General features: G+C 52.2%; 1 protein-coding gene across 1 annotated transcript in view; it reads right to left on the bottom strand.

Moving 5' to 3' along the window:
* Positions 1–578: 578 nt before the first annotated feature.
* Positions 579–19,118, bottom strand: part of IGF1R (insulin like growth factor 1 receptor) — a 258,431-nt gene continuing 239,891 nt past the window's right edge. Inside the window, exons 19-21 of the mRNA XM_019726667.3 lie at positions 17,749–17,878; positions 14,902–15,036; positions 579–8,328 (exon numbers count right to left, since the gene is read on the bottom strand). Of these exons, the coding sequence (XP_019582226.1) occupies positions 7,950–8,328; positions 14,902–15,036; positions 17,749–17,878 (644 nt within the window). The 3' untranslated portion in view covers positions 579–7,949. The remainder of the gene's footprint in view (positions 8,329–14,901; positions 15,037–17,748; positions 17,879–19,118) is intronic.

Here is a 19,118-nt window from a genome sequence, read left to right as displayed (position 1 = left end):
CATGTATTCACATTTCCTCCCTTGACCATTTCCCTGGCAAAGGTGCTGCTGCCTGGATTGTAGAGTCCTTGAGGCAGGCCAAGGTCATCAGCTTGGAAGGAACTCACATTTTTTAACACCTCCAGCGAGCACATCCTGTGTGTGCTTTCTCACTTCCCCTTCCCCCCCCCAGAGTAGGCACTCTGGTTCGGAGGTACCAACAACATGCAAATGTGGAGTTTAGGTCCCTCCCTTGCCCCAGCGTCCCCCAGACCAAACCTGCCTTGGCCTGACTTTGTCAATGGAAGGGATAGGTAAAGCCTCCAGATCAGTCAAAACGGAAGTACAGATTTCTGTATTGTAGGTAGTCAGATTTTCTTCAGCTGATTTAATGGAGTGAGAAACAGAATAGCTTCTCTGTCTTCACCAGCAGTTTGCACGCTGGGAACATTCAGCTGTCAGAAGTAAAGCCGAGCCTTCATGCAGAATACCTCCAAGTGACATGTGTGAACACACATGCCACCCAGAGCTCAGCTTCCTGCCTCAGAAGCGTGGCGATGCTTCCAGCAGGGATGGAGGACAACATCAGAGACCAAAACTGCATACAGAAGTCTTTTATTTAACTTAAACCATGTAGTACTTTAACTACTAGAAAAAAGCAGAGTAAGAGAAACTAAAGTTGCCTTAGCTTCAGCCATTCAAAATAGACAAAGTTTCTTTTTTCATAATGTAAAGAATCCAGAGTATATCGCAATAACAGGAATAAATTCTTACAACAGAATATACAAAAACATTTTGAAAATTTTTCATCTATTGATTTTTTTTTTTTATATAAACAGGAATTTTCTTAGGAATAATTTATACACAGAAAGTCATTTGATGTAACAAATTGGCCATGTTATTACCTTTTTTTAAACCTTTTTAAAAAAATCTTTTTTAAAGAAAACTCAGAAAATTCATTATTTGCGATGCATCCATTCCATCGCGCCTTCTGGTTTGATTTTTTTGTTGTTGTCATTGTTCCAGAGGTAGACAAACTCTGGTACACCTCTCACTTCAACCTCACTGGCTTAGAAAGCAGACAGGTGTTTTTGCCAAGCTTCTATTCCACCTGTGCAAAAGCCAAACATCTGAATCAGAAGTTGAAAACTGACAAATTGTTTCTGGACCTTTCTCCCACGTAGCACAAAACACCCAATATTGGGTGTTTCCAATGACGGGGATTGTGTGGAGGTGTGTAGACATGGCCCATAATCCACTGGGAGCTCCAGGACATGGAGTCACACTAAAAAAATATAATAATAAAAAAAATTGTGTGTGCGTGTAGTTTTTCTTAAAAAGAACTTGTTTCGTATTGCAAACGTGTATCTCCGGTGTTCTGCCTTAACTAAAAATAGATAGGGTCTCTTCCTTGTGGTCACAAAGCATCCATGGTGACACGAGGCAGGTAAGTACACAGCCCGCGTGCACCGGAATTACCACCGTTTGTGTGCTAAGTCTCTCGGTGGGGCTGGTGGCGATCACCAGGCGCTGTGCAGGCAGCCTTTCCACCTGGAGGCACTGCGCAGGCAGCCTTTCCACCTGGAGGCACTGCGCAGGCAGCCTTTCCACCTGGAGGCACTGCGCAGGCAGCCTTTCCACCTGGAGGCACTGCGCAGGCAGCCTTTCCACCTGGAGGCACTGCGCAGGCAGCCTTTCCACCTGGAGGCACTGCGCAGGCAGCCTTTCCACCTGGAGGCACTGCGCAGGCAGCCTTTCCACCTGGAGGCACTGTGCAACCGCGAACCACCGAACCAGCAAACCACAGGCCCCAGACGGCCACATGCCCCGCTGGGCGCCAACACCTCTGCTGCTTCCCGGCCAGTGAGGTTCTGTAGCCGATTAAAGGAGCTACACTCCAAAGGGAAATGACCAGTGAGTGAGCCCCTTCCCAACCAGAGGGTTCTGGAAGACCAAGATACTGAAGATACAGAACTACTTAAATCCTCATCATTCCTTTGTCATAAACTAGGGCACAAAGCATAGGGGGAAGGAGGGAGGACCATGGCTTGGGTCAGGGAAAAATCCTTTTTTTGGCATATTGTAAAGCTAGCTAGTAAACAAGTGTCCTAAAAAAAAAATGGATCACAAACACACATTTGCACACAGGAAAAAAGTGTCTTTAAATTATTTTCGGCAATTATAAACTACAAACATTTTATAAAATTATTCTATGTTCTTACAAAAATGCAATGACACATTTAATTAGTTCTTGTAAACCAGATCTTCGTCAACTGACTACCCGTAATCTACTGGACTGAAGAGCCCTATTGAAAACGCTAATGTGTGACTAATTAAAACAATGTTTACCAGAAAGATGTGGACACACACAAACGTGGACATACAGATGAGTGACCATATGTTCTTGCAGAAACAAAATAAAACAAAAGCCGAAAGTCATACCCGGAACTGACCACGGACGGGCGCGATGCAGTTCGTATCCTTGAACAACGCGACTTCACTCCGCAAGAACAGTTTCCAGAGTAGGATGCCAGGTTTATTTGTGGAAACCAAATGCCCACAGATGACTCTTGAGCCTTGATATGGGCTGATACCCTTCAGAAACCATCAAGTTCAAAACATGGCCCCCCACTTCTTCTAAGCCTTGTGCCCTTTTGCTCGTAATTCTTCTCTTCACGTCATGTCATGACCTGTTACAATGGTTTCCTATTGCCCGACCATCAAGGAGGATTCAGCTGCTTTTTCTCTACATGAGCAACTAGTCATCTGAGCTGGAGGCCCAAAATGAAACCCTCGGGCCTGTCCAAGGTCTGTATCTTCAGCGTCTCTGGCCACAGAGAGGGTCCATCTAAATGCCCTTCCTTGAAGTTCTCACTTGTACCTCCGACTGTCAGAGAGGAGTAAGGAAGTTTGGCTTTCATCACTGGGTCTAAAAAGTGGATCTCTGGTCCACAGCTCCCATGCTGCTTAGCCCAGGAAATGAAAAGACAGCCGACAAACACAAAAGTAACATTGACGAAAGAACAAACCCCAAACCTTAAATGCATCGCCAGGACGGCTGGAAGGGCCAAGGCGTAGCATGGATGGAGCACTGCTGTCGGCTGGAAGGTGCTTATGTTTCAGAAAGCAGTTGCCCTGACAATGTCTGGCCACCCTGGGAGGACCCGACAATGCCAGCTGAGGACCTTGGACGGAGCATCCTCGCTTTCTCGCCCATCTGTGCTCGTGTGACCGTGCCACCACGGCAGCGGCCCGCCTCCCGTCCAGCCAGCCACCCGCCAACAGAGGCGGGCTGCTGAGAAAGAGGCTTCGGTGGGACCCACGGGCCTATATATAATGTGGCATCATACTTGGCTCTTCAATCTGTTATCCTCGCCAACACGCCACCTCATGCCAAGCATTGTGTCATCGGGTGCTTCGGCGATAACCGCTCTTCTGTTTCACCGAGCCACTTTTCCTACCATTGAAATGTTGTCCGGAGTCATGAGAAACAGGCTGGAAGGAGAGGGCAGTGTTGGCCACGAACCCGGTCTTCCCTCGTCCAAGGAGGAAACTCATTCCAGCTGCGCGTCAAACGTCATGACATCCCGCGAAGGAGACCTGGGTGGGCTGGGTCTCACCCAGCTGAAGTTCAACAACGTCTCCCGCACACACCAGCTGCTGCTGCCTCGGGGAGGGCTGGGTGTGATCATGTTTGAACACTCACGTCAATTCAACGATGTGCCTCAGTGGTTCATGTCGCTTCAAGCAGCGTGAGCCGCTGCCAGAGGTTGCATGGAAAATGCCACAACTCAGCTTGATGAAATTATTTGGAGCATACAATAGAGAAGAAAATCCAGAAGAGGTGGGGGAAATCAGCATAAAATCAGGCTAGAACTGGATGGGTGATGCCTCGGTACAGTCAAGTGGGTGGCTTGGTCCAGTAAAAGGATTGCACCATCACGCAAGCCACCTTTTCTCTTTTATTTAAGTGTTTCTGAAGCATTGGTTACGATGGGCACTGCGCTGTTAGTGTTTGCTTTCTACGTAAAGAAAAACCACCTACATGAAACAAGAACAAAATGACACCGACAACTCGGACAGTTTAAACAAAACCCTTATGACCAGCTGAATGGAGAGCTCCAGTTGTGGAAACCGGTAAGTATGTGCAAAAGAGGGAGGGGAGGCCACTATTCCAAGGGGTCACCTAGTGTGGAAGAAGAAAACCCTGATCAAACAGCATTTCTCAATGACCTTACGATCCCGGCGGACTTAGGAGAGTCGTGTTCTTACAGGGAGGGGTGTCCTGAGCTTAGCTGCAGCCCTGGGACTTCCAAAGGAGCCGTCCACACTTTGGGGAGAGCCCCACCACGGCTCCCAGATCGTCACCAGTGCCTGTGAAAGCAGCCGCTGGAATCGGGGTACGCACCAGCCCCCTGTGAGCAGCAGGACGACGGGACGGGCACAGCCCTGGAGTGACGTGCGCCACCCCAGACGGAGGCTTGGCGCTGACCCTGCCCCTTCCAGCCCGAAGGTTTGGTACATCTTTGTTTTCCCCTGGGGGAGGAGGAAGTGAGGGTGAAGCTAAGAGAACAGGCGGGAGAGGGACAAGGGCCTTTTCTCCGAGAACATTCTGGAAGGGGTTGCCTGGGAGGTCAGGAACTTCCGCATTGTCCGGCATGAGGCCTGGCGGGCCGAGTGGAAGCAGCGCGGCAACGGCACGTCCCCGCCTAGCACAGGCCTCATCCAGGGCTGTAAGGGGCACCCCCACGGGAGGAGCAAAGCCCAACCCGGCACCTTTCCAGGTGGGGTTCTAACAGAGACTGCCTACCCCCTCGGCACTTCCTGTCCTGGAAATTGCTCATCCAGTGACGGAATCTGTTCGTCACTCACTCTGCACAAAGCACTTGGTTTCAGACAACCAGCCGGGGCCAGCCCAGTGGCCTCCCCACGGAGTGCTCGGGAGCTGTCCTCGCCCCCAGCAGAGGGCACGGGGCGCTGGGCCGGGAGGGGGAACCCTGACACCTCACAACCACTTAGGGAAAGAGGAGAAGAAGAACAACAGCAACGTAAAAGGAGACATGTCAGAAAAAGGCAAGCCGTTGGAAATGAGTGGAAAGGTGAGTGAGAAAGGGTTGCTTCGACCCCAGAACACAGCCTGGCCTGTCCCTGCGTCACCTGGTGTGTGGCCTGCGGTGTGGATGAGGTTACCAGTCTCGGTGGCACACGCAGGTGCTGAGAAATGTGAGATGTATGCTTGTTTGTATATACACATATAAGAATGAAGAGTGAGGTAGATAAATGCTGGGGGGAAAAGAAAAGAAAAACTGTCCCGTCTGACACACACATACAAACCCACACACTCCCCCACCCCACCCCCACACACACCCTTTCCTCAGTATTTAAATCCATAATGGGGCTTCTCTACAGTGGTGGAAACTGGAATCAGAAAATAAACGCAAACTCCTACCTACAATACCTTCTTAATTCATTTTCTTTTTTTCTTTTTTTTAAGGGAGAAATTATGGGCCAGAGGCTAGAGAAAATGGTGGGACTGAAACTACTGATGAGCGAAAAATAAGCACGACCGACTTTCTTTTGTGTGTTTCATCTCCAGTCACAAGGAGCCTCATCATATTGGAGCTTTGTTCTTCCTCATAATTTAAACATTTCCATCCCAGAAGCAACTCTGGTGCTGTCATCACTCTGGTGAGAAGTGCTAAAAACTAAACAAAACAAGAGCCCCGGGCCCCGAGGACCGGATTCCTGGCCAAGGAGCAGCGTGCCAGCGCCAGGCCCTGGTGGCCTGGGAGTGAGCCTGGGCTCCTCGGCCACTGCTCAGCGCTCAGGAAGGCAGAGCTGGTGGGGGCTTGCCGTCACCTCCAGGAAACCAACCTGCAGCCCGCTAGTGCCACGCAGGTCCCTGGGGGCTTTCTGGTCTGCAGACAGGTGGGTCCCTCTGGAGGGTGGGGGCGGAAGGCCACTGGACCATATTCGGCCACACCCTTGGACTCAGCAGCTGTTTTTCACGGGATGGAAGGATTAAATATCCGCTTAGAAAAACAAAAAACAATAGTAATCCAAATACCTAGTGTCGGCAGTTCAAACTGCTGTTGTACCCAAGAATTAAAAAAAAAACTTATATGTGTCACAACCAAAACGAAGGCAAGGGGAAGCAAAGGTGAGACTTTTCAACCTAGTGACCAGAAACGTGGAACAAGGATGCTGGGAATATTTAACCTTTTGTTTTTTTTCTCCTGACCTGAGTTTGTATCATGTCTTGCACTGTAACAGACTCAAATGCTGAGAGAGCAGGCTGAGGAAAGGGGGGCATGGCACTCAGGACGGCACCTTCCAGGCCTTTCCCTCACCTTGCCACCGCCTTCCCTCTCCAGCCTCGTGCCCACAGAGCCTCCGGGTTAGAACAGAGCTAACGGGGCCGGGGGAGGGGGAGGGGAGGATGTATTTATAAAAAGGCTTCAAAAAGTTCATGGCAAATTATGTTAGATAAGTATCAATTACTGGAAGGAGAAGAAGAAAGTCACGCCCTCTAATACAAAGCAGAAGTTTCTTGGAGTGAGCAGAGAGGGAAAAGGGTAGACCTGAAGATTTTCATAGATTAAATCCACAAAGATAAAGAACAAAAAAAATAGCAGCTTTTTTTTTTCTGTACAGACGTATAGATGAATATCTGAACCGTAAAAAAGTTATAAAAGTGACAATAAAGACGATGTGTATGCCAATGTCTCACGGTCTAACATAGAACTGTAAGACCCGTGAAGAAGTCCCAGTAACAGAGAAAATGTCAACAAAGCTGAGAATGCTTGAATCCATTTACTGCTTTTCTTCTTATGTTGTGGTGTTTGAATTTCTTTCCTTGCAAACCTGCATAAACAGTTGGGCTGAGTCCCTGGGAACCCCTTCCCATCTGTGTCCTTGGGGGCCAGGAGGGGGAGCTGGGGGCGGGGGGCCAGGCTACTGGCACGTGGACCGCCTGTACTCAAAGCCTGTCTGCCAGGCTCTGGGCAGGGCCTGTTTGCTGCAGTTCCTGGGGGTGGGGGAAGGGGGCGGGAAGGCCAGTTCAGCTTCTCTCCATCTTCTCTGAGAGGAAGTTCCCATCTGTCCAGTGCCCCCAAACAATACCCTAGCCAAAAGCAAATGGAGCTGTGTGGACGTGAGGCTTGAAAAGAACACCAGGGGACGATCAGGTGGGGCGCATGGCCTGTGTGGCTCCTACAGGAGTGACCAGAGGCCACGCCCATCCCATGCCTCTGGAAACAAGAAAAGAGGGCAGGGTTGTGAGGGAGAAAGTCCTGGGGTTTGGCGGAATTTGGCAGCGTTAACGTAACAACCTTGGATGAGTGGTGGCCCTTTTTAAATGTCATGTGTCCCAAAGAAGGTTAAAGATAGTTTTTAAAAATGCCATCTCAACGTGTGTTTTATAAAGACCTACGGTGACAGGCAGGTGTGTAGAGGGGCAATGTGGGGACATAAGGGAGGGACAGCCGTTTCCTCAGTCTGATAAAAAGGGTGTCCCAGCTGGGATTGTGGCAAATGTTTTTCCATTATGAAGCAGAGAGAGGAGAGGGGAGTTTGGGGGGTGGGAGGAAGCAGAGAGAGGGAGAGGAAGAGAGAAAGAGGAAAGAGAGACAGAGACAGAGACAGAGACAGAGAGAGAGAGAGAGAGAGAGAGAGAGAGGTGAGAGAGGGAAAGAGAGGAGACGCGGTTCTCAAGTGTCCTGTTGCTATTAAGTATTGTCAGTAAGGTTTTAAAGGCCCATGTCAGTTAAGGGTTTGGGAAATAAAAAGCTGCTTGCATATTGAAAAAAGGGACGTCCCAAGTGTGTTTACTGCAGAGGAGCTGTCCCGTGGGCAGCATGGCAGCTCTGAAGCTCCACTGAGGTACCGGAGGCTGTGAATGACCGTTAGCACTCGCCCCCCACCCGCCGAGCGTGCACACACGTTACTGTTTCGCGGGCGCCGGCCCCGCATCAGCAGGTGGAGGACTGGGGCAGCGGCAGGGGGCGCTCGTTCTTGCGGCCCCCGTTCATGTGCGCGTAAGGCTGTCTGTCATCGAAGCTGGCCCGGAGGACCAGCACGGAGCCGGGGCCATTCTCAGCCTTGTGTCCTGAGTGTCTGTCGGGCAGCGGCAGGGACGACGAGGAGGCGGACGGGTCCAGGGGGACGCTCTCCATGTTCTCGGGCTCCAGGTCCAGCTCCTCCTGCTCGGGCGGCTTGTTCTCCTCGCTGTAGTAGAAGGAGACCTCGCGGAAGCCGGGCTCCATCTCGTCCTTGATGCTGCTGATGATCTCCAGGAAGGAGGGTCTCATCTTGGGGTTGTACTGCCAGCACATGCGCATCAGCTCGAACCTGGGGTGAAGACACACAGCGGGTGGGCCCCACGGGGCAGGGCGTGTGCGCCCAGAGGGAGCGCGCCCCGTCTCGTCTGTCCGCCCAAACGGCCCAAGGAGCCTTCAGCTTCTCTGACTCACATCCCGCCACTGCCCTCACTTCACCTGGGGTCCTGGACGCTCCATGGTGCAGAACCCAAACTTACTTCCGGAGGAGGACACGTCTCGGTGCTCACCGAGGCCGGTATTATAGGTTATCACTTACGGTGACAGAGCTAAGAAAATTTTTTAAAACAGCAAAGCCGCTTTCTGTTTGAAGCATGTCTTGCAGCCACTGATTAAACCCTCCCAGAATTAGCATGCGGGAAACCTCTGGTGCCTTGCTGATAAGGCTGAAGAGCGATCAGTGATCTCTCTTCAATCCCACCCATGCCATTTCTAAGCTGGCTCCTGGTGGCAGGGGACCGCTGGCAAGGAACCTGCAGGACAGGCAGAGTGAGGCAGCAGAGCTGTCAGACAGCAGAGCGCATGTCCCACGTTCCCGGCTAGCCTTGCTCCGGGAGGGGGGCTGAGACTGCTTGCTGAGCGCCCCCCAATGGCAGAGCCTGTGACCATGTCCCAACAGGCCAGGGACAGACAGAGAACAAACAGTGCGAAGCCCCTGCTGTGCCAGGGTCTCACCAGTCATAATGGCACTTGGGGTACAAACCTCCCTGAAGCCCTTTGGAATCACGTGGGCCACAGGGAGTTGTCCTGGCAATGCGACCCAGCCCACCCCCCACTGGGGAACAGGAGGCCACACACAGAAGAAGAAAAGAGGAATGGTGCTGGGGTGCAGCCAGCCACCCCGACCCGGGGAAGGCTTTGGAGAGGGTTCTGAATGGCAGCGGGACACGGGGCGCTTTATTCACCCAGAATGCAGAGAGCGCCAACTCAGGAGACCTTTGGAGCAAACAGGAGGCTGGCCGAGCACACATCCAGGCCGGCACCCAGTGCACAGGAGGCCACGGTTCTGAGAAGGGATCAGCCAGCAGCCTTTCTCACGTGAGCTCAAAACCACTGCCTTCCCTCCTACTTCTGTTCTTGCCGGAAAATTCTATTTTGTTTTGTTTTAAAACTTCCAGCTAAAGAGATGCTTTGCAACAAAAATGGCCAAATGGAGGTGCCCAAAGCGAGGAAGCTCAAAGCACCCCAAACCGGCTTCCAGCCACCTCTCCAGCTGACACTTGATCACCGGGCCACATGGCTTATGTCTGGCCCCTGGGAGAGTTCCAAGGGGACAGGCCCATGGGGCATAGACACCGGCCCGTGGAGAGAAAGCTCCTATGCCCACCGGGCCAGCTATGGGGAGAAGTGGGAAAAAAGGCACCAGGTCAAGTCAGACGGAAGAGGCTGTGCCTTGAGGGCGTGTGGGAAGGGGAGAGAGGGGCCTGCTGCCTGCTTTGCTGCCTGTTTTTATAAATCAAGTTTTACTGGAGCAGAAACACACTCGCGTTTACGTTGCGTCTGTGGCTACTCGCAAGCGAGCTGAGTAGTTGGAACAGAGACCGTTTGGCCCTTTATGGATGAAACTTGCCACCCCAGCTCTAGTGGAAAAATATGAGACGAAACATGAAGACTGACTAGATCTCCCTCTTCCCCACTGAACCACCACATGGAGGCCGCCACAGTTAACGGTGGGGCAGGGCTGATGTCGTGATGCTTCAGCTGCCTGCAAAGGGGCCAGGCAGAAAGCGTTTTACGTGAGCCGCCTTCCTCCTCACGAAACTGACAAGTAGGTGTCCTAGGAGACACCCCCACTTTGTAGATGAGGAAGCGAAAGTATGAAGAGGTGGAGTCATTTGTCCAAGGTCCCCAAGCTAGTGAGCGTGAGCGTGGAGCTGGGACGGCCTTCTCTGTGACACGGGGTGGCTGCACTTACAACACCTGCCTCCGAGAAGGGATCTGCCCTCAGACTAAACAGAGAAACCATGGACCCGCCAGGAGTCCCTCCCTCTCCTGGCTGTCCCCTGACAGTCACAGGTGCTGTGCTGTGTGTGTGTGTGTGGGGTGTGTGTGCAGTGATAAGGCAGTAGCTCTTCCCCTTCTTCCCACGCCCCCCACCACTTCCTAAGGACCCCTCCCCACAAAAATAAAAAAGGGCCACAACTACACAAAATCTCTCCATGGCTCCGTGGTGATTTCCTCTCTGGTGACGGACTTGTCCCTGAAGGGAAACACAGCCAGGGCCAAGAAGGCGTGATGTGCCCTGGCTCTGGGCCCCTGTGGCCTGCGGCTGAGGAGGTGTCTCCAGCAGGACAGTGCTGAGTGACATGAGCGCCCACAAGCCATGTGACCCCACTTTGAAACCATCCCAGAGTCACAACCCTTCCAGTGCTGTCCACACAAGGAAGTCTTTCTTACTCTGTGGGATTCGAGACCTTGTTCTCACTATCTCCACAAGGAAACTTTCCAGTTGATTCTAGAAGGATTTATGAGCTGATAAAACTGCTCTTTTAAAAAGCACTTTTGTTTTTTATAACTAGTCAGTTCTGGTGAACTGGAGGGGGCCTTCACCAAACCCCCCCACTGTGGGGGGGGCACATGTACACAGCCCTGCGCCTGGGGCAGGGACAAGCCACATGCAGCTGCCACCTTGCGTGAAGCAGCTTTACAGACACACGTGACCCATGAGGCTGGGTGACAGTAAGGCGTGTGAGGACAGAGGGACGACTGCACTGCCCGCCCCATCCTGCACAGGGCAGTGTGTCCGGGTCCCCACCCTGCGGGGGGCTGGCGGGTGTGACTGCCCGGCGTCCAAGCATTGAGCACAGCCTCAGTCTGAGTGATGGAGACCATGTTCCAGAAAGGACCAGAAGGGCTCAGGCTGCCTTCAGCCGCCTCTTCCCGGCAGCTCCCCACAGCCAGGTTCATCTTTATAAACTGCTGCTCAGCCAGGAGGGCCAGTGGGATAGTGGGGCCCTCCGCCCCCTCACCCCAGGTACTCGGCCTTGGGGCAGAGATCAAACACGGAAAGCCCGTCAGAAAGCTAGCTGGGTAGGAGCGGCCATTCCTGACTTTGGATCCCACAAAACCAGCAGCACAGGACTCCTGGCTCTTTTCATCAGCAACAGAAAAAGCCACACCCGAACCCGCAAAACCACCAGTCTACTGATGCTGCTTCCAACTCGTCACCTAGGAGTTTGAGGACTCTCCGGGCTAAAAAGGTCAAATTCCTTCCCGATTGCTGCGTACCGTACCGTAGACCTCCCCGGCGAGGGCTGCCACGTAACGTGGACGCTTTACCCGCAGAGAATGCAGCCTCTGGGCCTGACTGAGGTCTATGCCGGAGCAAACCTCTCCTCTCACCCTGACGCTGCACCATTGGAATCCAGTCCTTCCAGAGACCAGCCTTTGTGAAAGCCAGGGCGCTGCTTACAGCCCGACACTGGGGTGTCAGCAGTCCCCGGAGGGGCTCAGGGACTTCTGTGGTTCGCGTGGAGACCCGAGCGTCTCAGATGGTGGTTTACAATAGGAATCTACCAGCGCACCACAGCCCAGTGGGACCCATGCCACCTGCTAAGTGAGTTCAAACCCAGTTCAGCGCTGAGACTTCTGGGCCTGGACCGTGGAGCCTTCCTCAGCTCTCTGAGCTACAGAGGGGTGCACTTCGCCAGCTCACAGGTACCCCCAAACAGCCGAAGCGTCTTTCTGTCGCTGAGCTGCAGTCCCCCAGCAACCACTGAGCACCCTGCTCCCATAATGCCTTGTGGGTGCCCGGCCAGACGACTGCAAGTGGCTACTGAGCCCCACGGAGGCAATTCCCAAGGGCTCGGTGACATTCCTCTCCTCAGGGAGAAACGAGAGTCCATTCTCTTTTCTTGTAACAAAAGAACCCCCTCCCAGGATCCTTCTTCCTTACCGAAGCTCATCAATAAATTCACAAGGACAGCACAGACACTCCCTCTGAAACCAACTTGCCTCCTTCCATTCTGTTCTTTGCTGAGAAGGGAGAACAATTTGCCAAGGGGGTTTTGGACAGCAATGCAGAAATGCCTCCTGAATTAAACATTTAAAATCCAAGAGTACGCACGCCATGTAAATTTCCTTGTCACTCTACGCTGGGAACAGGAAGTCCACCGCCTTTCCCAGGGCAGGTGGGCCGCTTCCCAGGCACATTAAATTCATATTGAAACTCCAGTCACCCGGGGGTGGATCAACCTGAGGAGTCCCACAAGTTTCTCAGACACAAACTTTTCCCCAAGTCCACAAGAAAGCTCCAAAACAATCTCTCTGTCCTCCCACCGCCCCTGATCCACACGAACAAAACTCCCACCTGCTTTCTGGGCTTGTTTGTAAGCTGCTAAAGCACCCCCCGCCCTCCATTCTGGCACGGTACACTGCTATGCAGGCTCAGTGGGCAGCCGCCCTCACCCCCATTATCTCCACTTCTACTCTGGAGGACAGCCTTTCTCGTCATGGGCTAAGAGCACAGCGACCACACGATTCAAAGTGGGGAGCAGTCACCTGTGAGGGGAACTGGGGGCCAGTGAGGGGTGGTAGCCAGCCTCCAAAACCCCGGTGGCCTCACCTCCTGGGGTCACGCCCCGTGTGGTCGCCTCCCATGTCTCATAGGGATGCCGTGTAACCCTGGGTGTCAGGAGATGGGGGACACTATGGAGAGTGACTTCTGAGCAATGTGGGTTCAGCTCAGCTGTGGGATCGTTTACTCTTGGGCAGGGCAGGCGAGCTAGGGGCCTGCGGGCCAATTGGCTGATTTTGCAAGGCCGATGAGTTAAGAATGGTTTTTATATTTGCAAGTGGTTGAAAAAAAGAATCAAAATAAGAATAATATTTTGTGACATGAAAATTATGTGAAAGGCCAATTTCAGTCTCCAAAAATAAAGGTTTGCAGGCACCCAGCCACCGTCGCTCACGTGACGTCTAAGGCTGCTTTTGCACTAAGCACCACAGTCTCTCGCGGTTGTATGAGCCCAAGAGCTGAAACTATTTACTTGTCTGTCCTTTGAGAGCAAAAGTTCGCTGAGCCAGCCGAACGGCATGAGGACACCTGAGCAGCGTCATAGAGAAACTCAGACCTCATGTGATGCTCCACCTCGATCCCAGCCGCGGCCCAGCCTTTGGATGAGGGGAACCTCCTAGGAGGCCAGAGTCACCATGTAAGCTGTTCCCACATTCCCGACCCTCAGAAAACTGTGATAAATGCTGTCGTTTTAAACTGTTAGGTTTTAGGTAACGTTACACGATGGTAAAAACACGAATACAGGTGGGGAGAGAGAGAATTTCCATGCTAGGCAAGAAAATGCACTAAAAAAAAACCCTCCTGGGTCCCTTCCAATTTAGGGTCCTCAAGTCTGAAGAGGCTGTACTGGGAAGGTTCTTTTTCTTTAAAAAATTTATTTCTTTTTAAATTTATTTATTTTCTACCTATAGTTGACACCCAATATGATATTAGTTTCAGGTGTACAGCACAGTGGTTAGACATTTATATACCTTATAAGATGGTCACCCCGATAAGTAAGTCGTGGGAAGTTTCTTGATGAGAGGTCCAGAAAACCCAGTGCCCCCTTACGCACTGCCCTCCCCTCTGAGAAGTGGGGCCCCGTCACTGCTGGCCTCACCCTGTACCCATGTCCAAGACACAGGCAGGTTTCTGAACCAGACCCATGATCAACGGGCCCCCGTGCCCCCAACACACACACGCACGCACATGGATGCTGCCTTCCCTATGGCAGTTTCTGGCCCCTCTTTCTTAATTCCATGCAAGCTGTCCACGGGACAGAACAGGGTTCGTCTGAACAAACAGTCGGAAGCAACAAAGAACATCACACCCAGCTCACGTGCCCGAAGCACCGGTGCTTGAGGAAAAAACACCTTGGTTTGTTGACAGGACAATGGTTTCTGCTTCCCAGACTGTGGAAGTCAGGTTCTAAGATGGTCCCAAGAGTCCTGCCCCAGGTGTTAGCACCCTACATGCGCTGGGGGTGGGGATGGGGGTGAATAGGATGGGAAATGATCGTGGGTAGACGGGACTGAATCAGATAAAAAACAGCGATCGCAGCAGAGAGATTCTCTGTTGGCCTTGAAGCCGTGAGCGGCTCTGCTGTGAAAGGCCTATGGAGGGGGTGGCGTGGGCAAGGGCTGGGAGTGCCTCGGCCTCTCAGAGCAAAGACATGGGACCTCAGTCCCACGGCCCCAGAGCGGAGTCCTGCCAACAAGCCGGACGGCCTGGACGCTTCCTTCCCCTGCACAGGGCATGAAGCATCCTGCTCACAGCTTGGTGCACACCCCTGACTCTGAACTTGGCCTAAGAGGAACCAGGTCATAGTGTTGCCTTTTCTTTTACCCTAGACTTTGCACGGAGGAGATGAGTAAGAATTGCTTTGAGCAAATGTTTCCCAGAAACGTTAGCCTCAGAAACCATAGTACACATTGCAAATCTGAACTAAAGGACCAAGGCAGATGGGGTGGAATTAAGGGAACTTCTGTCAGTATGATCCTCTTCTAAATCGCTCCCAACCACCCGTGCCCACCGGGCCCGAGAGACTGGCTCTCAGAACCACCCGAGTCCTGGGACCCCAGAAATACATACAACATGTCGGGGCAGTTGTCCGGCTTGTCGAGAAGGCCGCCCTCCATGACGAAGCGCAGAACTTGCTCATTGGATAGGCCCTGGTACGGCTGCTCGGCCAGCGTGGCAATCTCCCAGAGGACGACCCCAAAGGACCTGCAAGGACAGGAGACATGTGAAGCCTTGACAGGATGTGCTGCCCTCTCTTCTCCAGCATTTCTTCTACCCTGCGCCCCAAAAAACCACGCTCCGCGTGTCGGACAGCATGCCAGGCACTGAGGGGGCTAAGTGGGGGACATTCGTCCTCATTCGCTGCCACTAATGGGTGCTGGAGAGTACACACAGCCCAGATGGCAGAGCTGAGCACGCTGCATGGAGGGAGTTCCAGGCCTCGGACTCGGTACAAGAAAGTGTTCTTCGCTGCTGCAGCTACTTTCCATGGACAACGGGTTTTGTCCACACTGACACTAACAGCAGATGTTACACATAAATAGAATCTTAGCCATCACAGGACTGACCCACCCAAGGCCCTTTTTAACTTCCACTGACCATGCAGTCGTCTTTATATTGCACAAGAGACCTAGAAAAGCCAAGAACAGAGGCCGGACGTGGCATTATAGGCCTGGGCTGAGGGCTGAGGGCTGTTGCATCCTGAGATCAGCCAGGCCACACAAGCAGCTTGCCTCGGAGGCGGCAGCTCCCACCTTCACTGAAATGACAAGCTGGCTCTCTGACCGACCACAGGCCTGGCTGAGAAGCCATCTGAAAGTGCAGTTCCCTCCCAGGTGCACTCCTGCTCCTGCCCCACACGCGGTGGCCCTGGCTGTGGCCGTGACTTCCGAGCGGCCAGTTCTCACTGGATGGCTGCTGCACGGACTCTCTCAACCCAGACGGCTCTGTTCTGATGACCCAGTTCCTTGGCTATCCACAAACTTAACACATCTCCAGCTCAGCTCTGCCCCTAGCCCTATTCTTCTGGCCTCACTGTCAGACACCCCACCCCACCTGAGCAGTCACCCTGCAGTCACCCTTCCCTCGGCCTCCTTGGAGCCTGCCACCGCTTGCCAGTTCGGGCTCAGGTGTGTCCATAGGTCTGATCAGTGCAGAGGGTCCGCCTCCCCTTGGGGCTTCCTTGGGGCACTCCTGCCTTACTCAGGGCAGCCTTACACTCTAGCTAATACGAACTTCTTAAAACACAGCTAGGCCACACTCCTGGTCAGAAGCCTGGAAAGTCTGCAAAGTCCGCAGAACTGGCCCCAAGCCCCTGATACACACCCGAACGAAGCCTTGCTCGATCTCACTTCCGCCTAACCCTTCGAGGAAGTCCCCCCATCCTCCTCAGGCAATGAGTGCGTCCACAGCCAGGCATTTGCTTCCCCCTGCTCCGTAGGTGACAATGCACACTTTAGGGTGTCCCATGACTCCCTGTCCTCTGGGAGGCTTCCGTGATTCCAACCCGTCAGGGTCACCACCTCTTCTCCACGAGACGTCATCCCTGGAGAAGGGCACGGCGTCTCTAGTCGCCCTGTCCTTGCAGACATATGCCAGGTCCTCACAAACACAGGGACCCAGGCCTGTCCTCTCCCCGTCACCTCCGTCTCTAATAGTGGTGTCGAGCACTTTGCTTTGACAATAGAGAAGTCACCATCTGGGGCAGGCTGATTGCAAAACAGATCTCAGATTGGGCTCCAGAAGCAATCACGCTTTGCCGGGTCACATTCAAATGCTATTTCCAATTTGCACCTGTCTTCAAAATAAGATCCAAGGACCTTGAACTGTGACAGGGTCACAAGGTTAAAAAAACAAAACACCACAATATCGGTCACTATTTAAATAGCTCTCCTATGCGGTCATCCAGACCGGTAAACAAGTCCCATTTCTGTGACACATCAGCAATGGGATCTCCCGAGAAGTCGCCAAGAAACCAGCCAATGTTCTAGAAGGTGGAGGTGCCAGGGCCTGAGCGTGCCAAGAACCTCGGTTGTATTTCAGAACCTGACGACTACGCCACAACGTGGCTGAGGAACTACAACACGCAAACAAGCAAGCGTCCCCTGCACTCCTCAGCGGGCGAGCTTTCCGGCCCAAGAGACGTTTAGTGTGAAGGGAGACATTTTGCTTTCCAGACCGTCCCTGGGTCAACCGCCATGCACGTCCACTGAAAGGGGACAGATGACAGTGGGACCCACAGGAAGACACATCTAGATCCATAAGCTTTGGGTCTAAAGCAGGGGTGTCCAAACTGCGGCCCGCGGGCCGACTGCGGCCCGCAATCCATTGTTAATTGGCCCGCAGCAAATTCCAAAAATATATTTAGTTTACTTAAATAAACCAGGTGAGGCAATACATACTTCACCTCGAGTGAGTGGCCTGGCTGTTTGTGTATTTTACCGCATATGGCCCTTGGTGAAAACCATTGAAAAAAGTTTGGACACCCCTGGAAAGAAAGTGACAGCTACAATCTCAAGGTTTAACTAAGTGAGGCAGACACACACACACTCTGCGTGTATCTACTGCGAAAGATGAAAAAAAAGAGAGACGGCGGGCGGGGGTGGGGGCAGGGGCAGAGGTGTGGTTTGCTGTCACTCCCGCTCCTCGACTTGCTGTGAGCAGCTCAGCACGGAGAGGCCAGCGGGTCCTGCAAATTCTTTAGGACCTACATGCTCTCTGTCCTCTGCTAGCCCCCCTACAACGGGAAGGCTTCCACGATGAAGGAGTGTGGCCCACATAACACTTTGCCAAAGCTGGAAAGGGGGTAATGAGGAGCAGAAAACAAGCGCAACATCGAACCGAGCCGTTGGGACGGAGCCAGTGGGATCTGGAAGTGGGAGGACTCGGACCTCGCGTTCCAGGAAAAGCCTCGCTTACCAGACGTCGGAATGAGTGGTGAAGACACCGTCCTTGAGGGACTCGGGGGACATCCAGCGCACGGGCAGCAGGCCTTTCCCTCCTTTCCGGTAATAGTCAGTCTCATAGATGTCTCTCGTCATGCCAAAATCTGTGAGGTGAGAGAGGGCACGAGAGTTACGCTGTGTGCGCCGCCGTCGGGGAAAAGCAAAGGTGCATCGTCCCTGCTGTACAGGCCGGTCCTGTGCCCACATCCGAGGGCGACCACACACACAAGGCCCGGACACCAGTGTCTGCCATTTCACACGGCAGAGGAATGGAGGAGGGGCGAGCCACGTGACGAGCAAAGACCCAGAAACTTCTGCTTTTCCATACACTTATAAGCTGGTCCGTTTAAATGACTTAATTCCCTTATGGCATTTAAAATGAGAGGCAGTTTAAAAAGGGTCAAGTTCCAGAGTTTATCAAGCAAATGTGTACTGTGTAGACCGAAGGTCATTCAGAAGTGGTTTTAAACCTGATGAAACACACAGGAGCGGGGTGACTCTTATGTACTGGATAGCACTGCCCCATCGCCACAGGAAAGAAAGTGGTTTCGCCGTCTAAGAACGGGGGAAATAGTGAGTACCAATTCACAATTTAAAAAAAAAAGGTACACAGAGGGATGCCTAAGAGATGGTATTTACTAGGCCCCTGAAGCTATTACTCAACAATGTTTTTCAACATAATACACCCACTCAGTTTTGAAAATGTCTTCCATTTTCCATGTCTCTAGAAGATGTCATATCATTATGTTTGATGGCAGGCTTGCTTTATAATCCTAAATTATTGCTTCTTTGTCAGAGTTTGATTTCCCACTCAATCATGCAACCTGTTCCTCCAGGGACTCTTATGTTCTCTTTCCCAGGAGAAAGGGCCACTGTCCTTTGGGAAACGTGCACTCATGTCTCTAACTCTGCCACCAAGGGTTAGGCTACAAAGCCAAACAGAGAACCAAGTTCCGTGAACGTTCACCCACATAATTTACTTGTCCTACATGAAGGACCATCAAATCGCCTCTGGTACAATGACTTGCCAGATTTGTAATCCGAGACACTGGGCATTGGAAAAACAGTTTTGAGCCCCTAGTGAAGAATCAAAATGAAATGTCAGAGCCTTATCTCAGAATTAATCCAGGGGCATGCACAGTAGAGGGTCTGCCTTTACTTGCACGAAAAGGGGAGGGGGGAAGGACACTCCAATAAAAGAACACAAACTATTTATTTTAACACAAAGGAAAAATTTCAAGTTTGGGGAAGGAAAACCACAAGTACAAAGAAAATATCAGTATAAATATGCCCCATGGTTAAACAGCAAATAGCCCTCGGAGATTCTAACTTCAAATGGCAAGT

Source organism: Rhinolophus sinicus, chromosome 13 (genome assembly GCF_057876585.1).
Source record: "Rhinolophus sinicus isolate RSI-liver-muscle chromosome 13, RSI-T2T, whole genome shotgun sequence".
Taxonomy (NCBI): Eukaryota; Metazoa; Chordata; class Mammalia; order Chiroptera; family Rhinolophidae; genus Rhinolophus; species Rhinolophus sinicus.
Note: the sequence above shows the minus strand (reverse complement) of the source record. Positions and strands in the feature narration are given on the sequence as shown.